Raw genomic sequence first — 19,026 nt, forward strand, 5'->3', positions numbered from 1 at the left:
GATACCCTCCGAAATTGTTTCCGATAGAGGTTCCCAATTTGTTTCCCGTTTTTGGAAATCATTCTGTTCTCAAATGGGTATCAAATTGAATTTCTCTTCTGCCTATCATCCCCAGTCTAACGGAGCTGCTGAACGCACCAACCAAAAGATTGAACAATATTTGCGTTGTTTTGTTTCCGAACACCAGGACGATTGGGTCGGTCTGATTCCTTGGGCGGAGTTTGCACACAACAATCTCGTTTGTGATTCTACTCGTTCTAGTCCCTTTTTCATGAATTATGGCTTTCATCCTTCCATTCTTCCCTCGGTTTCTCCTCCCCAGGGGGTACCGTCGGTTGATGTTCATGTTGCCAATTTGAGGAAGTTGTGGGATCAAACTCGACAAATTCTTCTGCATAATTCCATGTTGTTCAAGAAACACGCTGATAAGCATAGAAGGGCGGCTCCGGTTTTTGTTCCAGGTGATAGGGTATGGTTGAGTACCAAAACCATTCGCTTGAAGGTTCCTTCTATGAAATTCGCTCCTCGTTACATTGGTCCTTACAAGGTCCTGACTCGAATTAACCCAGTTGCGTATCGTCTGGCTCTCCCATCTGCCTTACGCATTCCTAACTCCTTTCATGTTTCCCTGTTGAAACCTCTAGTATGTAACAAGTTTTCCTCCACTGTATCCTCCCCTCGCTCTGTTCAGGTTGAGGGACAGGAGGAGTATGAAATCAACTCCATCATCGATTCTCGAATCTCTCGGGGGAAGTTACAATATCTGGTTGATTGGAAGGGATATGGACCTGAGGAGAGGTCTTGGGTACCTCAGGAGGATGTGCATGCTCCTCGCCTCCGCAGGGCTTTTCACTCCCGTTTTCCATCTCGCCCCGGTTCCTTCCGCCCGGTGGGCGTTTCTGAGAGGGGGGGTACTGTCAGGGTACCTGCTGTCTCTACCTCTGAGGAGGTGAGACAATTGGACGTTCTCCCTCTCAAAGGGGTTGAATCACTCGTTCCTCGCGGTTCCCTCGGTCGTTTACACGCCGGCCGCGAGGGATCCACTTCCTTTTATGACGCGGCGCTCAGTAGCCGACGTCATGACGACGACCCGTTCCGACCTGTCAATCAAGTCCCGGTTACGAATCAGGACTCGTCGGGGGCGTGATTACCTATCTGGAACCAGGGTATAAAGTAGGGCTTTCTACGTTTGTTCATTGCCCTGTCGTGGTTCTAGCTTGTCTAGTCACTCAGTGCTCTGGTTATTTGTCAGTCTCTTTGGTTTTGACCCGGCTTGTCTGTTCTACCTTGCTTACCTCTATTACCCTTTGACTCGGCTTGTCTCTCGCTTACCTGCTCTCTCGTTCCCTCAACCTCGGCTTGTCTCTAGACCATTCTTTACTTACTCCTTACGTTAGTCCGGCCATTCTAAGGTCCGGTATACGTACCTAGTACCTGTTTGTACTCTGCGTGTTGGATCCCTGTCCCGATCCTGACAGAGGGGGAGTAAGAAGAGGGGGCAGTAAGAAGGAGGGGAGATAAGAAAAAGAAGGGGGTGAGTAAGAAGAGGGTGGAGTAAGAAGGAGGGGAGATAAGAAAAAGAGGGGGGTAAGAAGAAGAAGGGGAAGTAAGAAGAAGAGGGGGAGGGGGAGTAAGAAGAAGAGGGGGAAGGGGAGTAAGAAGAGGGTGGAGTAAGAAGGAGGGGAGATAAGAAAAAGAGGGGGGAAGCGGAGGGGGAGTAAGAAGAGGGAGAGGGGGAATAAGAAGGAGGGGAGATAAGAAAAAGAAGGGGGTAAGAAGAAGAAGAAGGGGGAGTAAGAAGAAGAAGGGGGAGTAAGAAGAAGAGGGGGGAGTAAGAAGGAGGGGAGATAAGAAGGAGGGGAGATAAGAAAAAGAGGGGGGAAGGGGGAGTAAGAAGAGGGAGAGGGGGAGTAAGAAGGAGGGGAGATAAGAAGAAGAGTGGGGATTAAGAAGGAGAGGGAGAAGTAAGAAGAAGAAGGGGGAGTAAGAAGAAGAAGGGGGTAAGAAGAAGGGGGGTGTAAGAAGAAGAAGAAGAGGGGGTAAGAAGAAGAAGGGGGAGTAAGAAGAAGTAGGAGGGTTAAGAAGCTCTAAGGGACAGAAGGGACAGCTCTATAGGACAGGGGGCACACACACACACACACAATGCATCCCTATACATACACAGAAACACACAATGCATCCCTATACATACACAGAAACACAACATGCTTCCCTTACACACAGAGAAACACACAATGCATCCATTACACACACACACAATGCAACCCCCACACAAAGACAATGCATCCTTTGCACACATACACAGAAACAGACAATGTAAACACACACACACTGCTTTTCTTACATACACACAGAAACACAATGCATCTCTTACACTCAATGCACACACATACAGACACAAACCTTGCTTCCGTTATGCATACAAACACAGATTCACACAATGCATCCCTTACACACAACCAGAAACACATAATACATCCCTTATACACAAATACACACTGCTTCCACTACACACAAACACACTGCATCACCTGCACAAACTGGTATCCCTATAAACTACATACCATAAGCACACATATTAGATCCTCTACAATAACTCATAACACATCCCCTACACACTCCACTCCCTGTGAGCGAACTCATGGGTGGGTGGAACATATAAGTGGACTTATGAGTGGGCCTTATGGGCATACCCACCGTCAGGCCCTGGGGCCCAGACCTTGAGCTGTGTAAGAGGCCCCCAAAAAATGGAGCTGCTTCTAATTCTCCCAGAACATTGAATTTTGTGACCACAGTTGCAAACAGCCTCCAGAGATCCTGTTCTACACCAGACCAGTGGAGCCAAACTGCAGCTCATCATCATCCTCTTCTAATTGTAAGTAGGCAATCTAGTATATTATTAGTGACACTAATCTATAATTTACCTCACATTAAAGGGACACTATAGCTTAATGAAGTGGTTGTGGTGTCTATAGCTGGTCCCTGCAGGCTTTTTAATGTAAACACACACTGTGTGCAGCACTGGCGTTAGTTCATATGGCAGATCATATGGGTGGGGCATTGTGATGTCACATGGGGGGGCGGCAAATTTATATTTTGTCTAGGGCGGCAAAAATCCTTGCACCGGCTCTGATCCTGGGCAGGTCCACCAGTCTACTGGTGACCCACAGGAGGGGAGTTCACTGATTGCACTGCACTCTCCTCCTGCCCAGACCCGTCTTGACCGCAGTGCAAGTGCCCTCTGCCCTCTGCCCCTAATTTACAGTGGCTCACACTCACAACAAGCAGTGCCTGGAGCCCTTTGCAGAGACGGAAACAAAGAGGTTCTGCGGCAGCTGGCCGTCCTGCAAGCATTACATTAAACAGCTGTTCCCCATGCAGCCACAGGTGGCGTTGTGCTGGGAGACTGTGATTACTCTTCACTTCCTCCCAGCCTACAGAGCAGCGCATGGGGGAGAGAGAGGAGGAGGCATGATTTAATCTTACAATAAATCCTCTAAGCAAACCTTTATAAATTTGGGGGGGATCAGCTCTGTTTCCACAGTTTATTGGTGTTTACTCTGATGTCTGTATTAATATTGAGGGATGTCTAAGTAGTAACGTCAGTGTGTGTCAGCAGGGCCAGCCGTTGGGGTGGGCAAGCTGTGCGGTCACGCAGGGTGCCATGACAACAGAGGCACCCGGCGGCCAACACAGCTCACAAGTTGGGTACACCAGCATATTTAGTTTAAACGATTCGCTGGTGGTTCACTGGTGCGCACCAGCAGTAGGTGCAGTCAGATCATATCCTCTCCCTCGTGGTTCCAGCGCTCAGTTAGTGAGTCAGAGCACAGGCTCAGAGATTCTCAGCCTGTGCTCTGACAACATTGAAAGTCAGAGCCGTGAAGGAGTGGGTATGGCAAAGAGCTACTAATTAGCATAACATCAATATCCGTTATAAAACCAGGAAAAAGTGGGCATGGATGGTGAACTGATTTGGTGGTGCAATGGGCCACTTGACTGGTTTTGCCCCCCAGGCCTAAGGCTGCCAGCCCTCCCCTGACTCTAAGCTTATCATTTTTTAACACGCTTGCTACAGGCACCTTCTGTCCTTTTTGGGGGGGGCAATTGGATTGATGTTATATCACCCTTTTGCCCCCCCCCCTCCTAGTTTAAATAGATCCTAGCAAAACCTCTGAACTGCTCACTGAGAACATTTGTTCCCTTGTGAGAAAGATGCAAACCATCTTTTTTGTACAGTTTATTTCCATTCCAAACAGAGCTACCATGAGAAATAAAGCCAAATCCTTGCTCCCGACACCATTCACCAAGCCACAAGTTAAAGTCCCTAATATGCATCCGCCTGTCGTTCTGAGTGGTATGCACAGGCAGAACTTCAGAGAATAACAGTGTGGAAGCAACTTGCCGTATATCATTGGCAGAAACACAAAAAAATTCATTTACCTCTGCAACCTCATTGCAAGCCAAGTCATTTGTCCCTAGATGGACAAGTACATCCAATTCCCCTTCCTGCTTTGCTCGCTTAAAGGGACACTATAGTCACCTGAACAACTTTAGCTTAATCAAGCAGTTTTGGTATATAGAACATGCCCCTGCAGCCTAACTGCTCAATCCTCTGCCATTTAGGAGTTAAATTCCTTTGTTTATGAACCCTAGTCACACCTCCCTGCATGTGACTTGCACAGCCTTCCATAAACACTTCCTGTAAAGAGAGCCCTATTTAGGCTTTCTTTATTGCAAGTTCCGTTTAATAAAGATTTTCTTATCCCCTGCTATGTTAATAGCTTGCTAGACCCAGCAAGAGCCTCCTGTATGTGATTAAAGTTCAATTTAGAGATTGAGATACAATTATTTAAGGTAAATTACATCTGATTGAAAGTTTTGCTTTTCATGCAACTTTTCATGAACTTTAGTGTTCCTTTAACAATATTACAAATACGTTTCCTGTCTCTGTGAGCAGTAGCTCCGGGAAGACATCTCACAAGACCACCATTGTCCATCTTCACACCTCTTATGATAGAATCCCCCAACAACAACTGCTTTCTATTAGGCCTCACCATAGTCTCCAAGCCTGTCTCCACAACACCACTACACTTGGTGCCTGAGCCTGTCTCCACAACATCAATACCCTCAGTGCCTGAGCCTGTCTCCACAACATCAATACCCTCAGTGCCTGAGCCTGTCTCCACAACATCAATACCCTCAGTGGCTGAGCGTGTCTCCACAACACAGCTACCCTCCGTGCCTGAGCCTGTTTTCACAACACCACTAACCTCAGTACCTGAGCCTGTCTCCATAACACCATTACACTCTGAAAGTGCAGAAAAGGAATTATGTAGCGCAACAAACTGTGCAATATGCCTTTTATCCACAACTCTAAGTCTACCAGATACTACAGTAATCCATCTGCCATTCCTAGGCTGTCTCTTTGGCAGTGGCTTTGCAGCAGTTCCAGTCTGAGTTTGTTTACCAGATAATTTACAAATCTCAGACTTCAAAAATACAATCTCCTGCCGCAAGATAGAGAACTGTCTACAGATTAGATAGCATCCAAATCTCCAAAAAGTGGAACGTGAAACAAATGCATAACAACTATTACACTGAACTAAGTCTGCCAATATTAATGAGGTGAATAATTTAAACCAAACAAATCTTAAAAAATAGTTTTTTTGTCCTCCTGAATACCTCAGATTACCTCCAGTTTCTCTCCAGAATATCTCCAATCACACACTTTGAAGCAGCTTCCAAGCTCTATTAGCCAAGCTAATATCTACAACCCTTATATACTCCTAAAGGCACCACCCACTAGGAATGTTTAACACCTGGGTAGGCCTAAGCTTAGTTACAAACAATAGCTAATTAACCAACAATCAATAGCAAAAACCTAGCTAATTAAATCAAATGCCTTACCAATTACCAGCAGGAAATCAAACCTTGTGCAATCAGTAACCTTTTCCTACAGATGAATCTTACCTGTAACAGTAAAAAAGAACTCTTAGAAAAATCTTAGACAGTTGAAGATTCTGTAAAACTCTCCAGAATATCTCCAATCACACACTTTGTAGCAGCACTTAGAAGCAGCTGCCAAGCTCTATTCCTATATTTCTATATGTCTTAAAGAAATAGGCAGGCTGCAGTGGTTATGGTGCCAGGAGTGTCCAGACTCGATCCCACAGTAAGATAAACCATTTTAACATGGCTTGGCAGCTAACCTGGTGCACTGGGTACACGTTGCAGTATCTGCCACATCCAATCTTAGAAGCATGAGAGGAGCCAATGGTGACACCCTGGGGGAGGGGTAATCCAACCTTGTTTGAGGCTCAGGCCCGGGTATTTTGTGGAGCCTAGCCACAACCCTACTGTAACAAGTACAAGTCGCTATGATGGTTAATGCTCCTTTTATTAGAACAGAACCTAAAATGTGTATGGTTTTTACATATTTCTTAAGATAAAGAATTTTTAAATTAACAATGTCAGAAAGCAGAAAATCCACACTAAAATAGAGGATACAACCGGCACTTGCCCCATATCACAACGAGTTCCTCTTTCAGGCTGCTGTGATCCACGTGACAGGCATAGCTCTCTCCCTCCACTGGTTGTACTTCCACTGTGGCCCTGATCTGATAAGTACCATCAGAATTGGGAAGAACCTGTTTGGCCTCATCCGTGGGAATCTCTATCCCATTATTCTTCCAATTCACATCCACATCCCGGGGGTAAAACCCGTACACCTGGCAGTGAAGCTCTGTGACCCCATCTGATTGCTGACTGGAAACCTTCACCTCTGGGCGAACTGAGATAAGAGAATGTGGGAAAAGATGTAAACACATTTCTGGTTTCTGGAGGGAGTATAAAGATATTTACAATTTCATTTACTAGTGCTCAATGTTGTTGAAATTGTTACAAACTTACACTACAAACACAATTTGCTAACTGGAGTATTTGCCACAATACTAGTCAGTAAAAGGTTTACTTCTTATGGAATCATGAAGAAACCCTGATACATACAATCAGCTATTTCCCAAATGGTGTTGTGGTATCAGAAGCTTAAAAAAGGCAGTTTTTTTTACGTAAATGCTACATCTATTGAGATTATGAATAAGATCTTATTGGTGACCTTATTTGTCAAATTAACCCTTTCAGTGTGTCAGAGTTTTGTGATACTGAAAGGGAAAACTAAAATTAATAAATGAATACATGCTGGGGTCCGTGAGACCCCACATCTAATAAGAAAGAGACGATTAGCCATTGTGTATGTAGGCTCACTTACTTTTTTATGAATCAGCATTGTGTATTATGACTGGAGCCCCCATTACTGGGGTTCATGGAGAGGCTTGGATGTCAGCCTCCACCCTACATAACATGGGCCTGAAAAGCACTCACAAAAAACTATTGTCACCATCCCTGAAGTCTCCTCCCTTACTCTGTAGAAGCAGCACGTCCAAGCAGCCAGGATGCCAGCTCTTCAGTTGCGGTGCTGTAGCAGCCTGTTAGAGACCTTTAACTGGTTATCGATTGGACACCGTGTGTGGTGTCAGGGCACTCTTTGGTGAGTGGGTAGCCAAGGGGATGTTATGGTTCTGGGGTTCTGTGTTGGGGAAAGGTAATGAGACAACTGGAATAATGATTAATTTCCATCTGACTTGCTTTGCCATTTCCTATAGAAAGGCAATCAAGCACCATTTTCAAGAAGCACTAGCAACCATAACCACTAAAGTTTGCTGTAGTAATTATGGTGCTAGGAGTCTCATGGCGCTGTCCCACTGTTAAGAGCAATTTTTAAACAAATTAACTTAACCCTCCCCTCTGTGTCTCTGTCCAATAGTATAATTTGGGCGGAATATTAAGATGATATGGCTTGTACCCTATTATTGTCACTTGCTCAGCAAATTAGATTGGCAGTTTAGGGCAAGAATCACCCCTTTAAATTTGAGCTCTTTCTCCAGTCTCTATGCAACATTCTGTTTAGGGGAAGAATATCAGCCTGTAAAATGCGTTGGATAAATTCTAATTTATTAACTAACACTTTGTCCTACTTTTAACAGCTTGCTCCTTTTAGACTCTATTCATATTAAAGAACCACTATAGGCACCCAGACCACTTCAGCTTAATGAAGTGGTCTGGGTGCCAGGTCCCTCTATGGTTAATCCTGCCTGCTGTAAACATAGCAGTTTCAGAGAAACTGCTATGTTTACATATGGGTTAATCCAGCCTCTAGTGGCTGTCTCTTTGACAGCCGCTAGAGGCGCATCCGCGCTTCTCACTGTGATTTTCACAGTGAGAAGACACCAGCGTCCATAGGAAAGCATTGGGAATGCTTTCCTATGGATTGACTAAATGCGCGCGCGGCTCTTGCAGCGCAGTTGCATTCAGTCGATGACGTCCAAAGGAGGAGGAGAGTCCCCAGCGCCGAGGGAGCCCGGCGCTGGAGAAAGATAAGAATTTAACTTCTTCCTCCAACTTCAGCCCGGCGGGAGTGGGACCCTGGGGGTCGGGCACCCTCAGGGCACTATGGTGCCAGGAAAACTAGTTTGTTTTCCTGGCACTATAGTGGTCCTTTAACTTGGCTCCCGGTCACTATTTATTGAAGCCATCCAGTGGCTAGCACTGCATTTGTGAGTGCGATCTATTTATACCTAGAATAGATATAGGCCTCTTTCTAAGTAAGAAGAATACTATATTGTCAGGAATACAAATGTATTAGGGACTTTATTGAATCCCTATACGGGTAAAAAAAAAATCACGCACAGAAAGATAATAAATGTAGTGAAAGTGTCAAAAAAAATATGCTTGAAAAACAAAAAAGTTAAGTAAATATACTTATTTAAAATAGGACCAACTGTCAGAACGTCAATGGTAATTCCAAGATTACACACCCACTTGAAATCGAGATACACTAGCTAATAGTCCCAATACAGTGTTGCAAAGAGTTGCAATAATCAAGGGTACTGAGCTGTGTCTAATTAGGAGGGTGAATTGGAATGGTTACCCAAGAAGGGCAGTGTAATAAGAGATATCAATTTAATCTGTGGTATAGTAAGTAAATAAAATGTAGAAATCTATCTCTTAGTCTTGTTGCTCAAAAGGGCACTTGTAAGTAGGAGGGTGGATAGAGTCTCCAGTAATGGCTATAACCGATATATGGGGCGAATTAAACGCAGCAATTCCCAAATTAGTTGCAATTGGGACACTAGCGATAAGGAAAGAAGAAGCCCCTATTGATATATCTCAGCCAATCCTGAACAAAATGCTGTAAAGAGCTATGAAACCTGACCGGACTCTGCTAGTATGGAGTCTTGGGTCTGATATAGCATTATTTTGTGTAGCTCCAGGACACAGAGAGCTATTATAATTGTAGGACAATCAGTTATATTCCAAGGCTACACAACAGCAGGGTGAATAAATTGAATCACTGATACTAGGTATGACAGATATACCGTGTTTTCCCGAAAATAAGACCTACCCCGAAAATAAGCCCTAGCTGAATTTTCGGGTTGGGCTGCAATATAAGCCCTACCCCGAAAATAAGACCTAGGCATTTTACCTTTGCGGCCCGGCGGGACTTCCTTCTTCTATGAGGAGGAGGAGGAGCGTTGCGGGCCGCGGCATCGCGCAGCGTGATGACGACGTGCGCAGCGTGATGACGACGTGCGCAGCGCCGTCAGTCTGCCTTCACAGATCTTCAGCGGAAGGATCCATTCCGGGCGGTGAGGCACCCAGTGGTCAGACTCTTTGAACTGTGAGTAGATACCGGTATTTTATGTCTGGGACTTAATTAATTAAAGGGGGGGGTGAATTAATTAAAGGGGGGGTGGATTAATTAAAGGGGGGTGGATTAATTAAAGGGGTGGTGGATTAATTAAAGGGGTGGTGGATTAATTAAAGGGGTGGTGGATTAATTAAAGAGGGGGTGAATTAATTAAAGAGGGGGTGAATTAATTAAAGGGGGTGTGAATTAATTAAAGGGGGGGTGGATTAATTAAAGGGGTGGTGTATTAATTAAAGGGGTGGTGGATTAATTAGAGGGGTGGTGGATTAATTAGAGGGGTGGTGGATTAATTAGAGGGGGTGGATTAATTAAAGAGGGGGTGGATTAATTAAAGGGGTGGTGGATTAATTAGAGGGGGTGGATTAATTAGAGGGGGTGGATTAATTAGAGGGGGTGGATTTATTAAAGGGGGTGGATTAATTAGAGGGGGTGGATTTATTAAAGGGGTGGTGGATTAATTAGAGGGGGGTGGATTAATTAGAGGGGGGGTGGATTAATTAGAGGGGGGGTGGATTTATTAAAGGGGGTGGATTAATTAGAGGGGTTGATTAATTAGAGGGGGTGGATTTATTAAAGGGGGTGGATTAATTAGAGGGGGTGGATTTATTAAAGGGGTGGTGGATTAATTAGAGGGGGTGGATTTATTAAAGGGGGTGGATTAATTAGAGGGGGTGGATTTATTAAAGGGGTGGTGGATTAATTAGAGGGGGTGGATTAATTAGAGGGGGGGTGGATTAATTAGAGGGGGTGGATTTATTAAAGGGGTGGTGGATTAATTAGAGGGGGGTGGATTAATTAGAGGGGGGGTGGATTAATTAGAGGGGGGGTGGATTAATTAGAGGGGGTGGATTTATTAAAGGGGGTGGATTAATTAGAGGGGTGGATTAATTAGAGGGGGTGGATTTATTAAAGGAGGTGGATTAATTAGAGGGGGTGGATTAATTAAAGGGGGTGGATTAATTAGAGGGGGTGGATTTATTAAAGGAGGGGTGGATTAATTAGAGGGGGGTGGATTAATTAAAGGGGGGGTTCAATGTACATACCGGTACCGTAAATAAATAAGCCCTACCCTGAAAATAAGCCCCAGTGTGTTTTTTGTGACTAAAATTAATATAAGAGCCGGTCTTATTTTCAGAGAAACACGGTATGGGGTAAGTGAAATGCAGCATATCCCAAATTTTTACACTAACAAACAGGCCGCTTGCAGTATAAGAGAAGGGCCCCAATTAGTATATCTTAACCTATCATGAATGTGCTAGGTAGCTGTTTAGAAGAACTGCAGATCCTGATAGCACTCTACTATGCTAATATAGAGAGCCATGGGTGATGTAGCACTTAGTTAGATATAAACTTAGAGGTGATTATAAAGTCTGATGAATTTTCACCTTACATCTCCATGACACATCTATGGGATAGATATATTGATGATATTCTAATTGTATGGAAGGGCTCTCTTGAGGATTTTAACATGTTCACAACTCAACTAAATGTTAATAAACGCAATCTGAGATTCACCTCAGAGTTTGGAGGTAAAATTCTGAATTTTCTTGACCTAGCAATCTTTATCACAAATTAAGGAACTATTCAAACTACACTCTACAAAAAAAAAAAAACATGACTTCCACTAGGCCTACTGGCCAATACCTCAGGGTCCACAGAAATTGCAGTACCATTGAAGAATTTAAAATCAAAGCTAACATTCTAAAACAGCAGTTCAAAGGTAAGGGCTATCCTAACAAATGTCTAAAAAGAGCATATAAAAGAGCACTGGAGGATGACTGGAACACACTACTTGGCAAAAACCCACCTGAAAATGGAACTAATCCATCACGCATGATCGCGACATATGATGCAGGGTGGGATCGTATTAAACAAGGCATCCAGAAATTCTGGCCCCTTTTAACGGATGATACACACCTTAAACACATTCTCGGTCCTAAGGTCCAAATCACAGCAAGTAGGGGTAAAAATCTAAGAGACCTTTTGGTCCCCAGCCATTTGCAAACCCATTGTACCATGACCCACACTTGGCTGACCACCCCTCTTGTGGGTTCTTTCAAATGTGGACAATTCGTTGCCTGTAAATGTATTAACCGTAACTCCAAACAAGTCAAGTCAAGACAAACAATCCTTAACAATTACCTTTTTCGTTAACTGTAACACTGCAGGTTTGGTTTATCTCCTAACCTGTGAATGTGATTTAAAATATGTGGGTAAAACCTTTTGTCCTTTTAACCCCTTAAGGACACATGACATGTGTGACATGTCATGATTCCCTTTTATTCCAGAAGTTTGGTCCTTAAGGGGTTAAAGAAAGGATAAGGGGGGCGGGGCCGGACCGCCGACGGGATCAGGCACGCTCTGTCTGAGCTCCCGCTTTGGGGCCGGGAAAACGGCGCAAACTGGAGGCAAAATCTTTATAGCCACCCGCAACACAACTCACACTGATCCCCAGATCCTGTGGTACGAGGGGATACCCTTCAAGATGCCTACAGTAACGTGATGAAGGCCCGAGGCGTGAGGAGCTTGAGCCGGGATGAGATGGCCGCTCTCCCGGGTCTCCGGCTGGTGTCTGTCCCCCCCCCCCCCCCCCCCCCCCCCCCCCCTCTGGACCAGGGGGATCCTCCCGGTCTGCACACATGCAGCAACTCCTGTCATGTCATGACACGCGGGGCCGAAACCTACCACCCTGCTATGGAAAACTCTCCGGCAGTACTCAAAAAAAATGGCCGCCGCACGCCAGCCACATGTGCGACTTACCGCAGGAGAAACCATCCAACGCAATTGGATCAACACAGCAACCTGCCCTGGGGATTACATTGAGCAGACTGAGGAGATGCTAACCACACATCTCTCGGGTGGGAGAAGGAAATAAAACAAAGACCTTCGCGCCTGTGGAGGACGCCATCACTCTCCTGGGGCCCATTTTATCTACCTGGAGGATGACTTCAATGGCTGCACCTGCAACCATGTCTTTTCTGTGAGGCGCAACGCAACGACTCTTTCCCTGACTGATATGCTTCCTTCAGAGCAAACAGCCTGCCAGCACTGAGTAGGCACTAAACGAACCCAAGCAGGTCCGCTAACGCACAGTCCAATTTAAATTTCAGGACTTTACAAGATCACAACCAAAGGACTGATCCAGTAGCTATCCGGTACAACTTTACTCCACCTCAAGCCTGCTATCAGGCAGCGAAGCGCAGATTCAATATAAGTAACCTAACAGCTAAGCGAGACTAGCCTGCAAAAGCTTGCATGTTATTCACAGATTACAATGCAAATATGATTATACTGCATGTATACATTCTGGTAGCTCGTGACACAGCATGCCAATTCTAAGTTTAGATAGAGCAGCGATGTTACCATATGTACCAAGCAAGCCTCAGTTATTTTCAGCTAGCATGTTAGTCCCTAGGCTGTAAGATTAATCAGTCTACTGCATTTCTAAACTCTGAGACAGGAAGATTTTTTGTGCAACTATGATCCATTGTTTAGCCTTTAACCCCTTAAGGACCAAACTTCTGGAATAAAAGGGAATCATGACATGTCACACATGTCATGTGTCCTTAAGGGGTTAACATGTCTCCTATCTTGAATATAAAAAAAAAACATGCTATGTATTTCAACGCCATACCTATGTTGATGTATGTATCCAAACCTGCTTGCACCTGCTATTGTGGCGGTACAAACATGATTGTTCAAGCTATGCACAAATAAAATAAAGAATTTTAAAAAAATTAAAATAAAAAAAGGATAAAGGAAAATATTAGGTCCCCCAAGCTCACTATAGAGAGCCCTATTGCTAGACACTTGTGGGAACATCCCTCAAGTGACTCTAATGGGCTTCGCTTTTGTGGGCTGGAACTGGTGAAACGTGACAAGAGAAGAGGTGACTATGATAGATTCCTCAGACAGCGTGAAAGCTTCTGGATCTATCGGCTGTAGACCCTTCAACCCAAGGGTTTGAATGAGGGCTTCTCTTTTGCACCATTCATCTAATTGTCTGTTTCCCATCTAAATGAACCACATATCTTTGGGACATACTCTCTATGACATAATATGCATATTAATTCCTAGTTTACTGAGGGAGTTACTCTTTGACAATACTTTTCTCCCTTAAGCCATTTATATTGAATTGCACGTATCAATATAGATACTGTTTAAGACAAGCATGTCAAACTCAAAGTCTAGCACGGGCCACATAAACAAAGCTTAAGTTTCTGTCGGCCGCAAAAAAAACAAAACTACTTAACTTTTCATAGAAACGTGGATTTTTATACCGCACCCCCCTCTACTAAATTCCAGTCCCCCCCTATACTAAATCCCAGTCCTTCCCCTATACTAAATCCCAGTCCTTTCCCCCTCTACTAAATCCCAGCACCCCCTTCTAGCCAACAAGCAGACTCCACTTACATTGCCGCTGGCAGTATGCGACTCCGGAGTCCGGCCACTGGTATTCCCCAAAAGGCGTCCGCGCCTTGTGCCAAAGCGGATCCTCACGCTGCATCTTGAAACCCTGTGAAGGTGGAGCAGGTCGACTTCACGTCGGAATGTGATGTGGCGTGCCTCCGTGCATCTCAAGGTATTTCACTGTCCAGCCGTGGCCATCTAAACACTGACCGACACACACTCACTGACAGACACACTCACACACTCACTGACAGACACACTCACACTGACAGACACACACAGACAAACACACACACAGACACACACAGACAAACACACACAGACAAACACAGACATACACACTCACTGACAGACACACTCACTGACAGACACACATACTGACAGATAGATACACACACAGATAGATACACATTCACTGACAGACATACACACACACTGACAGACACACACACACACTGACAGACACACACACACTGACAGACACACACACACTGACAGACACACACACACTGACAGACACACACACACACACACACACACACACACACACTCACTCACAGCATTCCCAGGGGTCCAATGGGATCTTCCATCTGGAGCTCAGTGTTCCTGCTCCTCATTGCTCCCTCGCGCGCAGTTTAATGATGCCAGGTGCCGGAATATGCCGGCATATTCCGGCGCCCGGCATCACTACAGACGGCGCAAGGGAGCAGTGAGGAGAAGGAACACTGCCGCCCGTGTCCTGCTTCCTCTCCTCCGGCCGGGTAAATGATAGCAGAGTAGGCACCTGCAACGTGGGGCGAGCAGGTGCCTAATCTGCTTTTACACTAGGCATGTACTCGCGGCTCGCCGGGCCGCAAGGAGGTCCATTGTGGGCCGCGAGTTTGACATGCTTGGTTTAAGCGCTCAATTCTAAACACCATCCCTTAATAGGATCTCATAATTTGGAATCCCACAAGGATGGCAAACTAATTTCATCTGGCACTGGAGGAGTTCATTTCATCTGGCACTGTTCATCTGGTTAATGTTTTCTCCATACTTTATCCATTCAAGCCAATTGAAAAAAGAACCATCCCCTCTGATGTGATTGGCGGTTAACACTGACATCACTAATGGGGCGGGCTCTCATGACCATACAAAATATTGTCCAGTTTAGTCTCACTCCAACTCTTGACAAAGGCGCAAGTAAGCGCCGAAATGCGCGTTGAGTTAGAGACCACACTTGTGGATCTTACTTTCTAGGACCTCTTTTGATGTCTTGACAACCTTATACTTAGGAATACTTGTTCGATCTCTATCCCAGAGTTTTGCGGCCTAGTCAGTTAGAATAGGGGTTGCCTTGAAGCAACGAACAGATCCCTGTTTTTTAAGCTTAGACAGATTAGACAGTCTGCTCTCCTTATAGATAGCACTTTGATGTGATTTCACTCGCTTGGAATTCATAATAGCACAGCGATAAGGTGATTTTGCCTACATTTATCAACTTTTATAATCTTTACATTTTTGCTGCTATATCTAATTAAGTGCAAGTGCTACATCACCCACGGCTCTCTATATTAGCATACTAGAGTGCTGTCAGTATCTGCAGTTCTTCTAAACAGCTACCTAGCACATTCATGATAGGTTAAGATATACTAATTGGGGCCCTTCTCTTATACTGCAAGCGGCCTGTTTGTTAGTGTAAAAATTTGGGATATGCTGAATTTCACTTACCCCAAATATCTGTCATACCTAGTATCAGAGATTCAATTTATTCACCCTGCTGTTGTGTAGCCTTGGAATATAACTGATTGTCCTACAATTATAATAGCTCTCTGTGTCCTGGAGCTACACAAAATAGTGCTATATCAGACCCAAGACTCCATACTAGCAGAGTCCGGTCAGGTTTCATAGCTCTTTACAGCATTTCGTTCAGGATTGGGTGAGATATATCAATAGGGGCTTCTTCTTTCCTTATCGCTAGTGTCCCAATTGCAACTAATTTGGGAATTGCTGCGTTTAATTAGCCCCATATATCGGTTATAGCCATTACTGGAGACTCTACCCACCCTCCTACTTACAAGTGCCCTTTTGAGCAACAAGACTAAGAGATAGATTTCTACATTTTATTTACTTACTATACCACAGATTAAATTGATATCTCTTATTACACTGCCCTTCTTGGGTAACCATTCCAATTCACCCTCCTAATTAGACACAGCTCAGTACCCTTGATTATTGCAACTCTTTGCAACACTGTATTGGGACTATTAGCTAGTGTATCTCGATTTCAAGTGGGTGTGTAATCTTGGAATGACCATTGAAGTTCTGACAGTTGGTCCTATTTTAAACAAGTATATTTACTTAACTTTTTCGTTTTTCAAGCACATTTTTTTACACTTCCACTACATTTATTATCTTTCTGTGTGGGATTTCTTTACCCGTATAGGGATTCAATAAAGTTTGTGTTTTTAATAAAGGCACCTAGCCTAATACCGGTTTAGTTATTTCAAACAAGGGTAATAGGATTAGTATTGGTCTTGATTTTTGCAAGCCTAGTCTAATCTTTCTCTGCATCTTCATTTTGGGTTATGCCCTAATTACCCTACAACCAATACAAACTTGGCGTCAGATTTCCTCTCCATAAGTCTGTATCTTTGAGAGCAGCATTATGTAGAGATTTGAAAGCAAAAAACAGTATTTTAAATTACGGCCTATATCTTACGGTAAGCCAATGCAGGGACTGATGGAGGGGTGAGGTGTGGGAGGTGCGGGTGGACAGGAAGATGAGCCTCGCCGCCGCATACCTTATAGTCCTTATAGACTGTAACGGTGCAAGTTGGGAGCACATAAGACCACTGAGAAACGGATTGCAGTAGTCATGGCGAGAGAGGACAGTGGCATGGACCAGCATCTTAGCCGCATCTGGCCTTAAATAGGGGCGGAAGTGCGCAATATTTTTGAGATGGAAGCGGCAGGATTTGGCGATAGACTGAACATGAGGGGTGAAAGACATGTAGGGGTCAAAGAGAACGCGAGCCTGCATGGTGGAGCTGATGGTAGCACCGTTTACTTGGAGGGAGCAACAGGAGTAGCAACATTTGAGGGAGGAAAGACCAGAAGTTCAGTTTTGGACAAGTTGAGTTTAAAGGAACACTATAGTCACCTAAATTACTTTAGATAAATAAAGCAGTTTTAGTGTATAGATCATTCCCCTGCAATTTCACTTTTCAATTGACTGTCATTTAGGAGTTAAATCCCTTTGTTTCTGTTTATGCAGCCCTAGCCACACCTCCCCGGCTATGATTGATAGAGCCTGCATGAAAAATAAACTGGTTTCACTTTCAAACAGATGTAATTTACCTTAAATAATTGTATCTCAATCTCTAAATTGAACTTTAATCACATACAGGAGGCTCTTGCAGGGTCTAGCAAGCTTTTAACATAGCAGGGGATAAGAAAATCTTAATTAAACAGAACTTGCAATAAAGAAAGCCTAAATAGGGCTCTCTTTACAGGAAGTATTTATGGAAGGCTGTGCAAGTCACATGCAGGGAGGTGTGACTAGGGTTCATAAACAAAGGGATTTAACTCCTAAATGGCAGAGGATTGAGCAGTGAGGCTGCAGCGGCATGTTCTATACACCAAAACTGCTTCATAAAGCTAAAGTTGTTCAGGTGTCTATAGTGTCCCTTTAAGGAAGTGGGCAGTCATCCAGTTAGAAATAGCAGAGAGGCAGTCAGAGACACTAGTCAAGAGGGACAGGGAGAGATCAGGAGAGGACAGGTAGAGTTGCGTGTCATCTGCATAGAAATGATTTTGGAAGCCAAAGGAGCTGATGAATTTACCAAGTGAGGCAGTATAGATTGAGAACCGTAAGGGACTTAAGGACTGAACCTTGGGGGACACCAACAGAGATGAGTTGGGGAGAATAGACAGAACCAGAGAGAGAAACACTGAAAGAGCGTTGGGAGTGGTAATAGTAGCACCAGGAGAGAGCAATATCTTGAAGACCAAGATTACGGAGGATGAGAAGAAGCTGTTGATGATTAACAGTGTCAAAAGCAGTGGAAAGGTCAAGGAGAATTAGGATAGAATAGTGACCACAAGATTTTACAGCGAGTAGCTCATTGGATACTTTGGTCTGAGCCATTTCCACAGAGTGCTGAGCACAGAAACCAGACTGAAGCGGGTCGAGCAGAGAGTTGTCAATCTCGCATACACAACACTTTCAAGGATCTTAGAAGGAAAATGCAGTAGCGAGATTGGGCAGTAGTTGGACATGGAGTTAAGGTCAAGGTTGGGCTTCTTTAGAATCGGGGTTACAGTTGCATATTTGAAGGGCGATGGAAATATGCCAGAGGAGAGGGAGGGATTGAGAATGTTAGCGAGATGCAGAGCAAGAGAAGAAGATAGCGTATGGATGAGATGTGAGGAAATAGGATTCAGGGAGCAGGTGGTGGGGCGGGAGGACCAGAGCAGAGCAGAAACCTCTTCCGCTGTAGCGGGTGCAAATGAACATAGGACAGCAGAGGGAGTGTGGTTGGGGGGAAAGTTGGCAGGGGATGGAGGGAGATGAGAGATCTTTTCCCTGATTGTAGAAATATTCTCAGTGAAGTGAGTTGCAAAGTTTGTGGCGGTCAAGTTGGCAGGAGGTGGAGGAACAACAGGGTGAAGAAGAGAATGTTATTATGAGGGTATTTAAGTAATTTATTTTTGCAGAGAAAAGAGCCAAGCTGTAGGAGCGCAGCATAAATTTGTAGTAGAGAATGTCACATGCAGAGTGAGACTTTCTCCAGCACCGTTCAGTAGTTCTGGACCATTTTTGGAGGTATCGGGTCAGCTTGGTGTGCCAAGGTTGTAATTGGGAG

General features: G+C 44.5%; 1 protein-coding gene across 1 annotated transcript in view; it reads right to left on the reverse strand.

Annotated features, from left to right (window-relative positions):
• Window positions 1-6,494: 6,494 nt before the first annotated feature.
• Window positions 6,495-19,026, reverse strand: part of LOC134573611 (class I histocompatibility antigen, F10 alpha chain-like) — a 38,399-nt gene continuing 25,867 nt past the window's right edge. The window contains exon 4 of the mRNA XM_063433395.1: window positions 6,495-6,793. Coding sequence (XP_063289465.1) covers window positions 6,495-6,793 — 299 coding nt within the window. The remainder of the gene's footprint in view (window positions 6,794-19,026) is intronic.

Source organism: Pelobates fuscus, chromosome 9, assembly GCF_036172605.1.
Source record: "Pelobates fuscus isolate aPelFus1 chromosome 9, aPelFus1.pri, whole genome shotgun sequence".
NCBI classification, from domain to species: Eukaryota; Metazoa; Chordata; class Amphibia; order Anura; family Pelobatidae; genus Pelobates; species Pelobates fuscus.